Genomic DNA, 17,420 nt, shown 5'->3' with positions numbered 1-17,420 from the left:
GTTTATTGTCACAAATTTCACCAAATTACTTTATACCTACAATTTTTTTATAATTAAAACAATAAAGGGAATCACACAAATGCCACACTGTGTGTCATCTCTGTGTAATAAACTTGAGGTTGAAATTGATGGAGGCTATTTTATTAGCACATTTAATACATAATTTTGCATGATCTGAAATTTACTTCAAATTTTGTATAATGACACATTTATTTATAATAACTGTCAGTTTTCATATTCATTCATTATACTATAGATACCTTTACCAGTGAAATTAGTACTCTTTTCTAAAAAGTATAACATAAGCTGTAAGAAATTATAATGAGCTTTCCACTCAAAAAATGGTTGAACCACCTCATAATATGGCAAATTATGAAACAGCTCTTCAACTTTATTGCTATGGTAAAGAACAATAGGCAATCCATTTAATAACTGTTCTCTGGAAATTCCATTTAGCAACAGAAATTCAACAACTTTCTTCACATTTAATAATGAAATATGCGAAGCAAAGGGGTGAACACCAAGTTTTAGTCTGATTTCTGGTAAATTGCTACCTAAACGAGATGCTAAATAATGACAGCTCTCCTTCCCATGTGAATGATCTTTACCTAGTCTTAAAATATAAAGCTGTGAATGAGAAAGTGCATTAATTGTTATGGATGTAAAGTCAGCTTCTTTTAGCAGCTGCAGCCTTTCTTTTGTCCTCTTGTAAAGATAAACTAAATGTAGAAATCTAGGACATAATCTCATTACTTCTAATTCGGGTATATTAAGAATTTCTATCAATCTTGCTTTCAAAGTTTCAGTTGCAAGAGTCAGTATGACAGCACAGCACTGAACCTGATAATCTTGAATCTTATTCTCTTTTAAATGCTGAATGTTTGTACTCAAGTCATCACCAGATTTGAGTAGAATTTTTGAATATTTCATAGCAAGTTTTCGTATATCAAGATTACCATAAGTAGAAACTTGTAGAATATCTTTAAGGTTATCAGGGTAGCACTTAAGAAGGAAACATTCAGAGTGGATCTGGAATTAAATAATAGATAAATATATACACATGTAACTATGAGGTTCATTCAGAAAGAAAGTAGTGATCTCTAATTTTTAACGTGAAATAGAATTATAGGAAAGTAAAACACAATAGTACTTTAGTAAACTGAGGACCATATGTTCTACTGCATTCTCCTGTCCCCAGTCCATACCTTTTTGAACTGCTATAATGCTATGGTCTTAATACTCGAACAAAACAAACTCCCTTAATCACAAGCTGCCTGAAGATGCACTACTTTTAAGCAAATAGTAACACAAAACAGCTAAATTATTATTTGTTTAAAATATGAGACACTGTTATAACACCATAATTCAAGACTTACTGGTCTCTCATCAAAAAGTGACCTTGTGGGCAGCCTTGTTTAGCCAATCTCATGTTTTGTGAATATAAAGCAGTTTTATGAGTTGCTATGCTATATATAAAGAAGGCAAAATTTAATTATTGTAAATATAGTAGAAGCTGTATAATAAATAATAAATCTGCAGCCAATTTCAATCCACTAGAGGATGGCGGTCTCCTCAACAAGCAATGTTGAGAGAATAGACCATAATCTGCCATGCTGGTCCAGTGAGGGTTGGCAGATCAACCATATTTAGCAGTCAGAGGCTTGAACCCCAGTGTGTGTGTTATTGCACTCCCAGTCCTGACAACTCAGCTACAGAGGCCTTAGAAGCCCGTCACCACCAAATACGGAGGATGCGGAAAGGTCATTCAGGGAATGACCACCGCATATCCCGGAGCAATATGGCCTTAGTTGCTAATGCTCCTAAAAACCAAATAACAACAACAACAGCCTTAGAAGCTATATAACCTTTTAAATAAATTAGTAATTTTAATACTATCTGTCATATTAAAATAATCTGTTATGAAAAGGTTGACCTGATTATTAAAATAATCAGGTTTTAACTTCTTCATAACTCAGATGGAATTGATTCATTATTAATAAGTCATCAGAGATTTGCTAATTCAGATAATCCACAATCTGATGAGAGACCAGTAAATCTTGAAACACTGTCAAACAGTGGCTCATATTTTAAACGAATAACAGACTAGCCTTGCTATTTTGTTTAAAAATAGAGTTTGTTCTACCTTGAGTATTAAGCCTATAGTATTTACTCATGGCAACTGAAAACTTGCTGTCTGAAAAAAAAAAAAAGGGGGGGGGGGAACAATAAAAGAACAACATAGCCCTCAGTTTACACATTTCATGGGCCACATAATTTAAGTTTAAACAAGCTTGTTCTAAACCAGGGGGTTCTTAACATTTTGCTTTAAGTGAGCAAAATTTTTCAAATAAGGCAAAAAAAATATACATTTTTTTGCTTAAAGATTAAAAATGCATTTTTTAAAGTAATTTTTAGCTGCATTACGCATACAAGAATTATATTTTTCAATTAAAAATTTTGGGTGCTAATATTTATTATCTTATCAGTGTGAATCTTGACTTTGAAGAGATGTCAACCTTTGAAATTAATTTCTCAATTATGAAGAGATAATCACAAATTTTCTTCCAAATGTGATGTCAATAATCTTGTCCTTTTTTTTGTTTTTGATGTTGATTAATTGTTTGATATTAATGAAAAAGCACTTTCACATGTGTATGTTGATCCAAACATAGAAAGTACAGTGGATTCCGTTTATTTGGGGCAAATCTTAAAAAACAGAAACCAATCGAGAAAATAGCCAGGGTTTACTTCGCTTAATTGGGACAGCATGCCATTTAATCGGGGCAGGAGACCGATTAAACGGCATGCACTGGATCGTAGGGTAATCTCCGCAGCACTGGAGATTACTCTACAATTGTCTCTGATGGTAACCACATGGTTCGGTCGAAATTCTGGAGGTCACAACCATAAAACAATTAGCAGTCACCTCTTTATTGGGCTTTTCTGTTAGTGAAATCTATCATAAACAGACAGTAAACTTGATCTTACTGAATTTGCAATAACACCGACAGCTGGAATTCTGTGAGTTATTATGGTGAAATGTGTTTACACTTCTATGAAATCTTCATTCATATAAAAAAATTAATTTTCAGATTTTCTCTTCATTCCTATTTTTAAAGCTTTGTAACTCGTTACTCCGTTTTCACTTGCGCGTATTGTTTTACTTGCAATTTGTGTGTGTGCTGTGTTCTTTGTTATTGTTTTACGCTTATCTTTTTACTGTTTTAAATTTTAACCCCCACCCACAAATGTCAGTGAACAGAAATGTCAACTAGTTCGTATGCACATATTACAGTATGTATTAATTATTCCGATTATTATGTATATTCTTCCGATTTTCACGTATCATTTAATTTTTTAATTGGTAAGGTAATAAAGGATAAATTTGTGCTTAATATATCTTTGCTTTCATAGCCTGTGGATAATATTCCTCCTATTTTTGCTAATTAGAATCACTGTTTAATAGAATTAAAATTCAATTCACAAACGTGATCACAATGACCGGCGCTTACTGCACATCGTATAGTGAAGGGTACTTTACTATGGTGACTCCATCTTAACGTGATTTGATTGTACAGTGAACTAATTGTAAAGGGGGGGGTTACATTGTATTTTTAACTATTTACGTGAAACTTCAGATAACTGGGGCAGCCACTTAATCGAGCCAAAATGCACTAGTCCTGATGTGTCCCAAATAACCGGAATGGACTGTACTTTGAACGCTTCTCTTTGTAATAAAGGAAATTTTTTGCAGTCAGAAAAACCCCAGAATTTTAAAATAGTTTTGTGTTGGAAAAGAGATTTCAGAGCTAAAGCTGACTGCATATTAACAATTTCTAACTCGGCAGCTGCTACTTCATTTTGATTGAAAATTTGTTCCAAGTTACTGATTTCAAAATTTCTGTAATTTATCATTAATTCAAATTTTTGGAGGTGCTCTTTCAAGTATTCAAATCTTTCTTGAATTGGTCACTAAGGTCTTTGACTGGATTCATTACAAACGTTGAGAACTCCCCAGCAGTTCCCTCCAGACATTTTTTTAAGAGAAGGAAAATTAAGCAAATTTCCTTTTAAAACTTGATTCTGAAACACTTGAAGTTTTTTCTCAAATGCAATGATCTCCTCATATAAAACTACCACAAATTTATCCATTTAAATGGCTGAAGATGCCAACCATGAATAAAAGTGTAATCTTAAAATTTTTATTAAAAAGGTTTTCTTTATTGCTTTCAATTAAAAAAGCTTTTAGTTCTTCAAACACCTCCCAAATTCTGGAGAGTGCCTTTCCACGATTGAGCCAATGAACCTCTGTATGGGTAATAAGATCAGAATAAGAAGAGCTTCCAAAAATATATTTAGAAGTTGCTTATTTAGGGATTTAGCAATAAAATGGTTGATGACTTTAACAATGACTTCAAGACATCCTATAATTTCTTTTTGATCTTTCATTCAAAAAACTCTGTATCACTGAACACAAAGTCTCAATATGAGTCAAACAGTGATAATGCAGAAAATTAGGCATCCTTTCATCTCTATTAAGATAAGCAATAAGGCCTTTGTTTTTACCTATCATGGAAGGCATACCATCGGTAACAATTGATACACGTTTACTCAGATCAATTTTGTGCACTGTGAAGAATTTCATAAGTGCATCATATACATTGTTTCCAGTTGTATGACCAGTAGGTGGCAAAATAGCCAAAAAATCTTCTTCACAGCTGCCATTTGATCCTTTTGAATTAAATGAACAAAGCACATAAGTTGTGATATGCCAGAAACATCAGTCGACTCATCAAGTGCCTGTGAAAAAAAAAAAAAAAAAAAAACTTTCAATTCTACCTAATAATTCATTGAATATTACATCTGCCATTTTATGAACTCAATTTGAAGCTATATCATTACTCAAAGAAATATTTTTGGTGGAGCTAATCAAGGTAGCTCTCTGTTTTTCTGGTAAGACGTGTTAACAAGCCTGTCTAATACACAATTTTTTTATTATTTCTCCACTAGTGTAAGGCAATGAATTCTTCACAATTATATTTGATAAAATAAATGAAACTTCATTCGCTAACACTTTACTACTTTATTAGCTTGACATAAATTTAAAATATTTTTCTGTCTTTCAAGTTTCTTTTTTCCTTCTTGAAGTTTAGCTTTAGTAATACGCTGTTGTGCAAAACTTAAGGACCAACACTATTTCTAATGGTTACAACCACAAAATCAAACGAAACATCCTGTGGCGATTTGCATAGCTGTGGCCATTCAGTAGAAAGCTGGTGCGCATGCAAAAATTTGAATCGTGATGAGAGGGCTCACATAAACAGATAAAAGCAGCGGTTATGTGCAAATTACCAAATGGTGAGCACGATTGTTACAGACATTTGATTGATTTCATACAGTGCTACAGACAACAAAATGGCCAGTAGACAACATCTTCCCAATTATTCGACCCGGGGTCGAATAATTGGGAAGCTCGAGAAAGGTCGAAGTGCAAGGAGTGTGGCTGCAAAGTTCGGTATCACCTATAGCATCGTCTCATGTGCGTGGTCGGCCTTCAGAACGACAGGTACAGCTGTTCGAAGGACCAGTGGTGGTCATTCACGAAAAACAATGCCCAATGATGACCACTATATACTCCTATAGGCCAAGAGGGACCGACACCAGACAGCGGAATCCACTGCAAACCAGCTGCATAGGACACAGGATATCATGGTTTATTGTAGCCAGGTGACTCCACAAAGGTGGACTGTTTGCCCGATGGCCAGTACACTGTGTCCCTTTAACACCTGCCCATCGGAGACACCGTTTATAGTGGTGCATCGAACACAAGGCCTAGACAGCAGCGTAATGGGATAAGGTACTCTTTACTGATGAGAGTAGATTCAGTCTCAGCAGCGATTCTGGACGTCAGCTAATCTGGCAAGAGGTTGGCACACAGTATCACCCTGCAAACATCACTGAAAGGGATTGATATGGCGGTCGAGGTGTTATCTTGAATGGATGTACACAACTCCAGATAATGGAAGGTGGTACTGTAACCGGTGCATGCTACTGTACTGAGGTAATCCTTCCCCATGTGCATCTGTTCTGAGGTGCCATTGGCTCCCGAGTTCATGTTTATGGATGATAATGCAACACCTCATCGCACTGCAGCTGTTGATACGCTTTTGGAAAGTGAGGATTGTTCGTATGAATTGGCCTGCCTGTTCCCTCAATCTAAATCCCATCAAACACATATGGGACACTCTGGGGAGACGCCTAGCGGCACGTCCATACCCACCACAAAATGTTCACCAGCTGAGGATGGCACTGACAGAGAAATGGATGATGTTACCGCAAGAACTTATCAAGAACATTGTTCTAAGTATGGACAGGTGGTGCAAAGCCTGCATCGACATTAGGGATGGCCATGTCTCCTATTGAGGACCACCTCTTCCCTTTGTTGTTCCATCTTTGGCAGTGATACATCTGTATCATGGCAGCCAGTGCTATGTTGCCATTTTTGAATAAAGTCCCTCTGTACCTTTTTGTTTCTGTTGTTGTCAGTGTTATTTCCTTCGTCATTTCTGTACCTCACGAGGTTCCCTTGGTATGCTTTTCCCCATATCCAGCCACTCCTATGAGAAGCTACAGGTGAAAACCTGACTGGTCTTTAAGTTTTGCACACCAGTGTATCACTAAATTTGGGAAAAGCTTCATGAAAATTCCTATGGCATGTTTGGTAACGTCTTTCACAATTCAACTTCCGATAGCCAGCCAAATACGCCTGACATAATAAGCAAATTACACCAGTTCCACTACTATTATCTATTACCAACAATCATATTCCCAAGAGGAGTGAAATGCATACTTTTTAATTTTTATTTTTCTGCATTTTAAACGTGTAGGTCTAAATCAGATGAATGCGAAGGTAATGTTAATGCATCATTTTTTCCTCATCATATTCATTTCAGTTTCTTTTTAAAAACTTAACCATTTTGATAGGGTTTAGTAACTTTAGTTAAATCTGTTAAAAGAAAATATATTTAAGCATTTGCACCAAAAATCAAAAGATTTCTTACTATAACACTTTCATCACCTTTAAATTCAGCACTATACATATATGGTACCTACCGCAGCAGCGCAACTGAGCGAAACCCGGAAGAAACCTGTTAAAACTAGAAACTGAGAATCAGAGGAGGTAGTATCCTCGCTCTGTAGTTACACTACGGCAAAAATGATCGTACTCTCAACAAAAATATTTTGTAAAAATTTTTCTGACTAAATAAATGTCAACTTAACAATAATTAATAAGAAAAAATTTTAAGAATACCAAAGTGTCAAACCTTGACCGTTTTTTAGATTAAAAAGCCACAAACTATTTAATTTTCCTTGAATCACTAACAAATGAAAGGATTTTTTAGCAAAGAATGGTATGGATTTTTGTAGATTATTGCAGAAAGCTGAGAAATAGAAAGCACCTTTTTTAAATACAAAGATTTATATATACAGTCAGTCCTCATATAAGACATGTTTACACTATACAAATTCGATCATACACGATTTATAAATACGGGAACGATATCTTATATAATACGAGCCAAATTCGCTTATGCACGATTCGCCTTTGTGTTTACAAGAAATGGCAGTCGAACACAGAATCACCCCAACCGAACGCAACACGATAGGAATGAAGAGAAGATTCTGAAAATTTGTTTTCTATATCAGTGAAGGGGGAAACACATTTCACCATAATAACATAAAAACCAACACAATTCCAGCTATTGGTATAATCGCAAATGCAATTAGATCGAGTTTACTACCAGTTTATAACAGATTCCACTAGCAGAAACGCAACTGGAAATTGTTTTTATTGTTTTATGGTAGTAACCCCCAGAAATGTGCTTTAGTAAAATGTGAGGTGTTAATAGTGTATCTCTGCCTTTACGGTGTTGTTTATTCAGCTGCTACATGCGCGCAGCTTTGTTTATGTGTATCAAGCATGCCTCCTCGTTTTGTAATTGTGCTTTATTCCCTAAAAATGAGTAAAATACTTAAAATTCAGATTCAGAGAGAAAAAGAAAAGCAATATCAATAAACAGAGGCGGACTGGGTCAAAAATTCTTACGTGGGAAAATTTATAGTGGTCTCATACTACGGTTTATTGCCAAAATCATACCGGCCTCCGGCCCACCGGGGTTTCCCCGGTAAGGATTATGGCCAGTCTGCCTCTGTCAATAGAGAAAAAATATGAAATTGTGAAATGCTTTGAGCGAAATGAAGACCATGTGATATTGCACGTGCTACAGGCCTAAATGAGGCAACGCCGAGAATTACAAAGAATGCAGAGAAAATAAAAACAACTTTCAATGCAGAAACAACTGAAAGTGTAATTAAAATCCATTAGATTAAGACAAAGAATTGGAAGAGATGGAATGGCTGTCATCTGTTTCGATAGAAAATCAAACAAAAAACAAGTTTGCTTATGATAGAAGCGTAAGCATTAGCAATATTTTATTACGTAATAGTCGTAATAAAATACATAAGTATTTTATTACGATTATTTATTGTTTGGTAATGTTTTGGTTACAAATGTGTGTTCAATCTTGGGTGGTCGGCACCTAATCCTATTTTTCCCCATAGGGCCTGTTGTTCATATTGCACGAGGGTTTCTAGGAACACAACTATCGTGCTATACGAGGACTGACTGTACATAGTTTAGCTTAAGTGAAAGTGCTCGCGAGCACTGATTTTAGGATCGGTTACAAGCAAAATTTATTTTTTAAAAAGCACAATGGTGCTCATGAGCACCAGGTTAAGAATCCCTGTTCTAAATGTATTTATTTCTGCATGCAATTCTCAATAAGGAATCTACAGTTTCTGAGTAGACGTCATGGAAAGTTGTTTCCCTAATGAAAGCTGCAATCACCTGTGATGAATGGGTCGAAATTCTGAAAAATAAGGCCTTTTTTTTTTTAATTAATTTGGTTATTATAGAATCAAAGCAACCCAAAGCCATGAGCATCACTGTACCTTGTTTATAAATTGTGACCTAATCTAAACTCAATTTTGAAAAGGTCAAGAGCAGGAAACTTACTTATTTAAATCATAGTCATGTTCTCATGCCAAAACTATTGGCTGCAACGGTATCAGTAAGATAGCCTATGCGGATGACTTGGTGAATATTGCTGATGGAAGCACAAGGAGAATAACTGAAGAGAAAATACAGCCCACCTTGGATGATTTGATGGCATGGGCTAGTCAAAAAACTGAAAATATCCCCCATTAAAATCAGTTTTATGACTTTTAAGAACCATTTTAACCACAATAGACCACCCAGAATCTGAGTAAATAATACCCAAATCCCCTATGTATCCCAAACTAAGTATTTGGGTATCACCTTAGATGATAAACTCAGCTTTCTGCCTTATGTGTCAAAACTCAGGGACAAAATCTGTTTTTTCCAGCCTCAGTTATCAGTCTCAAGGAAAGAGTGGGGATTATCAAAGAAAACCTTGAACCTTTACTATAAAACCATATTTTTGCCTATTATATCATGTGCAGCAAGTGTTTGGTACCAAAAGGTATCAAAGGTAAAAGTGAAACAAACTTATTTTCACACAAAGATCAGTTCTTCTGACAATCAATAATATTCAAAGGATTGTTTCAAACAATGCACTCCAAATACTTAGCAGTATGATTCCTGTAGATTTATATATTACTTTCTGGGGTTTGATTTACTACCTAAAAAAAGCAGTCTAAGACACTGCTTGGAATTACAGCTTACCCAGCCAGCGACGTTAAAAGGGAGAAGAAAGGGCTTGGAAGGAATTTACTGTTGTCTGGCAAAAAAGATGGGATGAGAGCTAATTTGGGCTTGTAACAAGAAAGTATATTGCATAAGTGGAATTCTCAACAACCCATGGTTTTGGTCTTCTACGACAACTTATCTTCTGCTAACAGGGCATGGGTCTCCGGGCTAAGTTATTTGAGCATGGTCTGGAGTCTGATCCAGACCATGCTCAAATATGAAATGTGGATTCATGTACTTCTGAACTGTCCATTGTACTCTCAACCTAGAGCGGATTTAATGTTTGCAGTTCCAAACTTATTGGAGAACAATATGAATATCTTAGTTGAAGACCATAATAACTTTACTGTTCTGCGAACCTTCTCAAGAACAGTTTTCATATTGAGGATTCAGCTAACTTCAGCTTCTCCTGGGAACTGACTACACAAAAGATCAAAAGGTTTATGTGAATTGTTATTGTGTTGATTTATGTCAAATATTATTGTCTTGACTTATGTTGATTATTATTGTGTTGATTTATGTCAATTGTTATTTGATAGTATTAACCAGAGCTATAATGCTCAATACGTTCTACATTGATATCAATATTTGTAAAAGAATAAGAGAAGTTTAGCTCAATATGATACGTAGAACACTTCTGATTAATACTCCCGAGAAATTAAAGCGAAAACAATTTAAAAATGAAAATCTTACATTACAGTAAGAAATAATTAACAATAATTAAAAAACAAATGAACACAAATCAATTTAACGCAATTAAAAATTAAGTAAAAAATTAATTTAACAAAAAAAAAATTGCAAAACGATTTTTCTTCCTGAAGCTGACAATGCTTTTTGACTGTATGTCGTGATCGCAGGAATAAAAATTACCGAATAGGGGTGAGCATAGAACTTAAATAGGGATTATTTGTCTTTGCGCATATGGGTAAAGGTTCAAGAGTTGGAGATTAGATATGGCCGGCGAACATTAACAGAATTCTTGTGTAATTTAATTTTTATGGTTTCTGCAATTAATAGTCTCATATAATTACATTAGACACTTAAGTATTTTGGCCTCGTTAAATAAAAAGGTATGTTTTTCATTAAGGGCATGAAAGGCTAATTCTGAAGCTGCTGAACGAGAAGCACGAACTGAGGCCGTGTGTTAACACGAAAATTCAGAGGAAACCACGTAGAACCCTGATAAGACGAGTCATAATCACTGCAAGAAATTTATACTAGGTCATTTATTTGTGTTGAGAACGAGGAAAGGACTGAGCAATTGTTCAGTATAGTGTGTAATTTCCGTATTGGCCTGGCCACAATTTTTTAAATTCAGTATCTTTAAAGAATCTGTTGTTTGTGTCACTGTTCAACATATGGAACAGAAATAAAGTATTTTTTGATATTACTGTTGTTGGTTGGTGTACTTTTTTTTGTATCCAATCCTTAGCTTATATCCTAATTTGGTTTTCTATAGCAAGAAGATAACCCCTGTTTAAGAATCTGCTGGTTTATATTGGTATTCCTGAGCCCAAAGCAGATTCCGTCGTTTAATATTTATAAGCATTGAGAAATTGATTAAAGATAATCGATCTTTTATAGGTGAACGGGTGATAGCTGTTATAATGCAGGAGCATACCGGTATTTGTAAGTTTTCGATAGATGTTAAATTGGATTTTATTCGCGTCCCGAATAAGCATGAAATTTAGAAAATTTAATGACTTAGTATCTGTATTCTCTCTCTCCAATGTAAATTTGAGCCTAGAATGAATATTATTAAACGAATGTAAAATGTCTTGGATAGTGATACTATCGGTAACGACTAGAACATCATCTAAATACCTTCCATAGTATGTGATACAGGGTAGAAAAGGTGTCAAATGTATACGTTCAATCATTGAGAGATAGATCTCTGATATTAGGCTGCTCAGACTTTAATCCCTTTGGCAAACCAAAAATTTGTTTGTATACTTTGTCTCGAAAGGTGATATAGTTGGTTTCAACTAAGAGTTTAAGTAAGTGAAAAATTTCTTTAAGAGAAAGCTTCATATAATGAATTGGTATAGAGTTATTATTTAACCTATCCCAGAGAATATCTAATGTGTATTCAATATTTACATTCGTATATAACAAAGTAACATCTAGTGAAAATAAATTATCATTACCGCGAAGTCTACAGTCCTTAAGGTTATTAAATAGTGTATTGTAGTTCTTAATCCCAAATTGTATCGCCTGTCTAAAGGGTTTTATAATGCTATATACATGTGTGGCCAAGGATTAAAATGGAGGGTTTCTGTAGGAAACAATAGGCCGAATAGGAAATCCGGTCTTATGTAATTTTACCTGACGAAAAGTGCAGGAATATTGTATGTTTAATTCCTTTAAGTGAGCCATAGTAATGTAGCTGTTTTTTCAATACGTGGTTAACATTTTGTTGTATTGATTGATCAAATTGGTAAATAGTGCCGGGTCTACTTCAAGATAAGTGGAGGTATTTGATACAACTGACTCTAATTTATTAATATAATCGGGTTTATTGAGTATTACCACTATATTTCCTTTATCAGCTCTCTGAATAATAATGTCTTTATTTTCCCGAAGTTCATGTAAAGCTGACTGTCATGTGTATTCAATTTAGAAAGTAGAGCTTCTTTTGTGTTATTCACCACCTGGTTAACTTGTTGAATAAATAAATCTTTTTGTGGAACATTATGAGGTCCAAATTCAATATCACTTACGTGCTGTTTTTTAGGCAATTTTCGGGGTGGTAAATTGTAATTTAATCCTTTGGATAAAAGTGAAATCTGGTCCTGCGATAGCGTATACGAGGAAAGATTTGTAACCTGTTGATATGTCAGTTTGTTGAATGTTGGGCGAGGAGATATTCACGAACTAGCTGAAGTATTCTGCGGTAGACCGTTGTGTGTATATGGGGGGTCGTCACACAACTTGTATGAATTTAGTTGCAAGCTCGTGACAATATGTTAAAAAACTCTTGTGAACGTGTCTTGACCCTCCCGATAATGTATTCAATTTGTTAATGTGCCTGTTTTTTTATTTCTGAAGCCTGTGCTTCATGTCACAAATCTATGGAGGTCTTCAATACAGACCAATCGTTAAAATACAGATAATGTTTTAATTTGTTGAAGTTTTCTAACTTGGAAAAGGTATTTTTGTTTATTAGAATACCGAGATCTTAAGGCAATCTTAACTATATTATGTGATGTGGTAAGTGCTATCTGGTTAACACCCAAAATTTTATGATTTAAATTGACCCTGGCAAACTTCGGAACGATGTTGTTTTGAAAGCAATCCCTTAGAAAAATATGGTAACTTTGGGCCAAGTATCTTAATGTTAATCTAATGTAATTTTGCACCAAGGTATTCAAAAAATCCACACATAATTGTGTGTATCGATAGGTTATACCTGGAGAGAAAGGAAGTGAATGAAATAGTCAATAAGAGATTAAAAATTAATTTGATAGTATGAACTAGAGCTATAATTGCTCAATACGTTCTATGATTATATAAATATTTGTAAAAGAATAAGATACGTAGAACACTTCCATATGATACTCTCCAGAATTAAAATGAAAACAATTAAAAAAAATCGAAAATCTTACATTACAGTAAGAAATATTTACAATAATTAAAAATCAAATGAACACAATTAAAAATCAATTTAACGCAATTAAAAATTAAAATAATTTAATTTGTCAAAAATTAATTTTTGACTTAATTTTTAATTGTGTTCATTTGATTTTTAATTGTTAATAATTTTTACTGTAATGTAAGATTTTCAATTTTTTGTTTTCGTTTTAAATTCTGGAGAGTATCATATGAAAGTGTTCTGTGTATCATATTGAGGAAAACCTCTTATTCTTTTACAGATGTCAATTGTTATTGTAAAGACTGGTACTGTGAAACACAGGGTTTATGAGAATCATTTAGTAGCTATCTCATTGTGCTTGTTGGCAGGTTTGAAAGTTCTAGCAGACAGACTAGACAGTGTTGTTAATTGTCCATTGTATGTAATCATGCCCAAGGGCTCACATCTGGTGAGTATGGGCTTGGCACACCCAGGTTCCTGAGCTGGATATCATCATTCTTCTCTTCTTGGTGATTCCCTTCTACTCTTGACTCTCTCTCTCTCTCTCTCTCTCTCTCTCTCTCTCTCTCTCTCTCTCAGAGTAACTCGGGATTTTTTTTTTTTTTTTTTTGGCTGGTGCAGCATAAGCCTCAGGCTTCCTTGCATCATGTAGCTGATGATGATGATGATAATAATAATAATAATAATTTAATTATATATTGTTTTCTGGTTCTCACGAATTCAGAGACTGAACATATTTAAAACAAGTGTTGTATATACCTGTTTAATATAATAATTACTGTTTCTCAGTAGTAGTGAGGATAATTTGTGGAAGTTCTCCACTAGTAATTCACTTGTCTTCACCCACTGGTATTGCACTACATCCGGTGGTTGCAGGACTTCTGCATTCGGCACAAACAGATAACATATCAATGTATAAACTCTCGAAGGGACTACTTTGAAGGGGACAATGCCGACATGTAACTAACATAAGTATAAATTAATTTATTGCCCTAGTTTGGACTTTTAACCTTTTGGCTCATATTGCATGCGCATGTTACTATTATTTATTCCATTTTCAAATTTAGTGCACTGTGAAGCGCATGGAATTTGAATATTATGCATTTGCTAACTATCTATCAATAACGAAGTCAGTTTTATGGTTTCATTTTTTGTGTGTGTAAAAGGTGGAGAAAAATTGTCAGGATAGCGAGCAGGAGAATCAGTCAAAAAATATGGAATGTCCATCATAAACCCTGAGACCTGGCAGCTGTGGAAGTAGGAACTATAAACTGATCAGCCTAACTTCTGGGTGAGGAAAAATCACAGAAGCAATGATTAAGAATGTAATACAGGGTAGTCTAGACAGAAAATAGCTTTTCTCAAGGGAGCACAGCATGGTTTTGTTAAAAGAAAATCTTATTTGATGAACCTGATAAACTCTTATAACAGTTTGGCTTGTCAGTTTAGAAGGCAACCAATCAAGTCTTTTAATTGCCTTTTTTATTTCATTTTATAAATTTAAGACAAAACATTGTCAAAATATTTTAATTGCAGCAGCATGCACTCTATAATATACAATTAATCACCAAATCTTCAGCAAAAGCTTATTATTTTTGTACTTACCTTGTTATTTTTGTATATTTTTGTATTTAGGGTTTAAAATTCATAAAAAGCAAAAGTGGAGGTAATGGATTAACTATATTAAATTAAATAAGAACATTCCCTGAGGAAGGAGAACTGCACTGCTTTCCCCCCCCCCAGTAGTCATCTATAAAAGAAACTGCATAAAAAGGACTAGGACAGAGATGCTATCATCGTCAGTTGGTTATGTGATACAAGCAGAATGTAGCCATTTATTTATAGTAACTTTAATTCCCAGGATGCATCACGTTGGAAAGTGTCACGTGTCATATTGGTAAAAGGTTTGCTGGTAATTTGCATTTAGCATTTCGTGTGACATATTCTGTTGGAACCATTCTATGTCAAAGTCTTCCTACTGGAGTATTTTGCAATTAGAATTTAATCTGACTAAGGTGATTGTGGGGGTCTATTAATGAATTGAAATTAAGATTGTGCACTTTGAGTGAGTTCAGTACCAGACTGGTTATATCTTAAACTATTATAATGATAACATGCTCTTGTGTTCGCTGTCTTGGATGATCCATATTTAGTGGTAGTGCTACCTATGTAACAAGCATTACAGCTTGTTATGTCATCTGTATATCGTATGAATAACTTGATCTCGGGAGGAAAAGGTTTAAGTATTTGATTCTCAACAGCTGCTAAATATATCCCAAAGAGTGGGGCCGAAATGCCTAAACTCATTGGGAGCCAGCAAACTTGTTCATAAATTATAAATTTCGTTTTTGAACCGAAATGTCTCGCTTTGACTAGATGTTGGTTAATTCTAAAATACTGTTGATGTTAAGGGATGTACGGTCTTTGAGTGTGGGGTCTGCTACTAATAACTCCCGCAGTTTCTGTAGAGTGTAATCGATGTTTACATTAGTGTATAGTGATACAATGTCATAAGATGCGAGCATATCATCATCTGTTTAATTTGTTCTAATGCTTGATTGGTGTTGTATGCTCTAAATTCTGAAAATTTCATTAGTGGTGAGCTTATTTTAACGAGGAATGATGACAGATTAGCAAACACTGATTTTTATACGATTATGGGCCGTAATGGATGGCCTATTTTGTGTAATTTGACTGTCTCATACATGTATGGTAAAATATTGTTTCCAATGCCTATTTACTGTTTTGCAGATAGTACTGAAAGTTTTACGTTTAGGCTCTTGGTTACTGACACTCTGTCTGTCCTTTTTATGCAGTTTCTTTTATAGACGACAACTGAGGGAAAAAAAAGCAGTGCACTTCTTCTTCAGGGCATGTTCTTATTTAATTTAATATAGTTAATCTGTTACCTCCACTTTTGCTGGAAGATTTGATGAATAAACAAACCGTACTCCAAGCCCTAGCTGCAAAATTATATAGCAAATAATCACATAAATGTAAACATGCCTGACTGGATACTGGGAGCAGTGTGACAAAAATAGGCAATGATCATGCAGCTATCACTGCTGCAGCTTCCTGAAATGAAAAGTTGCAAATGTCATATACACCTAATTCTGTTTTTACACGATAGATACGTTCCTGAAAAATACGTGTAAAAAAAAATTCGTGTAAAAAAAGACATTGTATTTATGGAAGGAAAGACGATTGGTTCCGGATCTAAAAAATCAGTAAAAATAATTAAAAAAAAACACATAAAAATATTCGTTTTAAGCTTATTATTTTATTTCAACAAAATACACATGTAATAATATGTAATGAAAATGTATTAAAGTAAATTTGTATGCATGAAAAAAATTCTTCATGAACAAAAAAAATCTGTTTTACACATAAAAAGATTTTATTCATTTTCACTTTCTGATAATAAACGGCGCATACGTTTGCGTACGACTGGAATATCACTAGAAATGTTGTGGACATGGTCTTCTTCCTCTATTATGAAATTCTATCTGTGATCTCTTGAGAAAAATCAGCACGAGTCTCCTCTGGTGCTGATGTTTCACCGGTTTTTACGAACGAATTCAGTTATTAATCGCTGTGTTCGTGTTTTGGTTAGGCCGTTATATAATTCTCTGTAAGAGGCTGTCAACAACTTCAGTTCACATTGAAACTTCCCAGCGCGTTCTTCATTAGGGTCATGTTTGACAAAATGATTACCTAATTTTCTGGCCAGTTCCAGACCTTCTTTTATTAAATCTGCATTTAGAACAGAATCATTTTCTTCATTATCACTACGTTCTGTGGGATAAGGAGTCCCAAGGACAACCTCTAATATTTCATCTTCGCTTAGGGCTTTGTCGGTTAACAATTCATCAATATCTTCAAACGATAGATCATCAAATCCTTCTCCACCAATTTTGTGTGCCATTGTAATGATGTTGGGAAATTCGGTCGTATTAGGGATGATGGGATCTTTTTACACATTGTGGCCAAACCGCTTTCCAACACGCATTTAAAGTTGCTGGTTTTAATTCAGTTAAC

At 34.5% G+C, this 17,420-nt stretch overlaps 1 protein-coding gene across 1 annotated transcript in view; it reads right to left on the bottom strand.

The window, feature by feature from the left end:
* Positions 1-225: 225 nt before the first annotated feature.
* The window catches only part of LOC150080921 (transcription termination factor 5, mitochondrial-like), a 49,151-nt gene continuing 31,956 nt past the window's right edge, over positions 226-17,420 (bottom strand). Inside the window, exon 3 of the mRNA XM_090380856.1 lies at positions 226-1,029. Within this exon, the coding sequence (XP_090236982.1) occupies positions 226-1,029 (804 nt within the window). The remainder of the gene's footprint in view (positions 1,030-17,420) is intronic.

This window comes from Mastigoproctus giganteus, chromosome 9 (assembly GCF_048544385.1).
Source record: "Mastigoproctus giganteus isolate SK-2022 chromosome 9, ASM4854438v1, whole genome shotgun sequence".
NCBI classification, from domain to species: Eukaryota; Metazoa; Arthropoda; class Arachnida; order Uropygi; family Thelyphonidae; genus Mastigoproctus; species Mastigoproctus giganteus.
The sequence above is the reverse complement of the archived record's forward strand: the minus strand, read 5'-3'. Positions and strand labels throughout refer to the sequence as shown.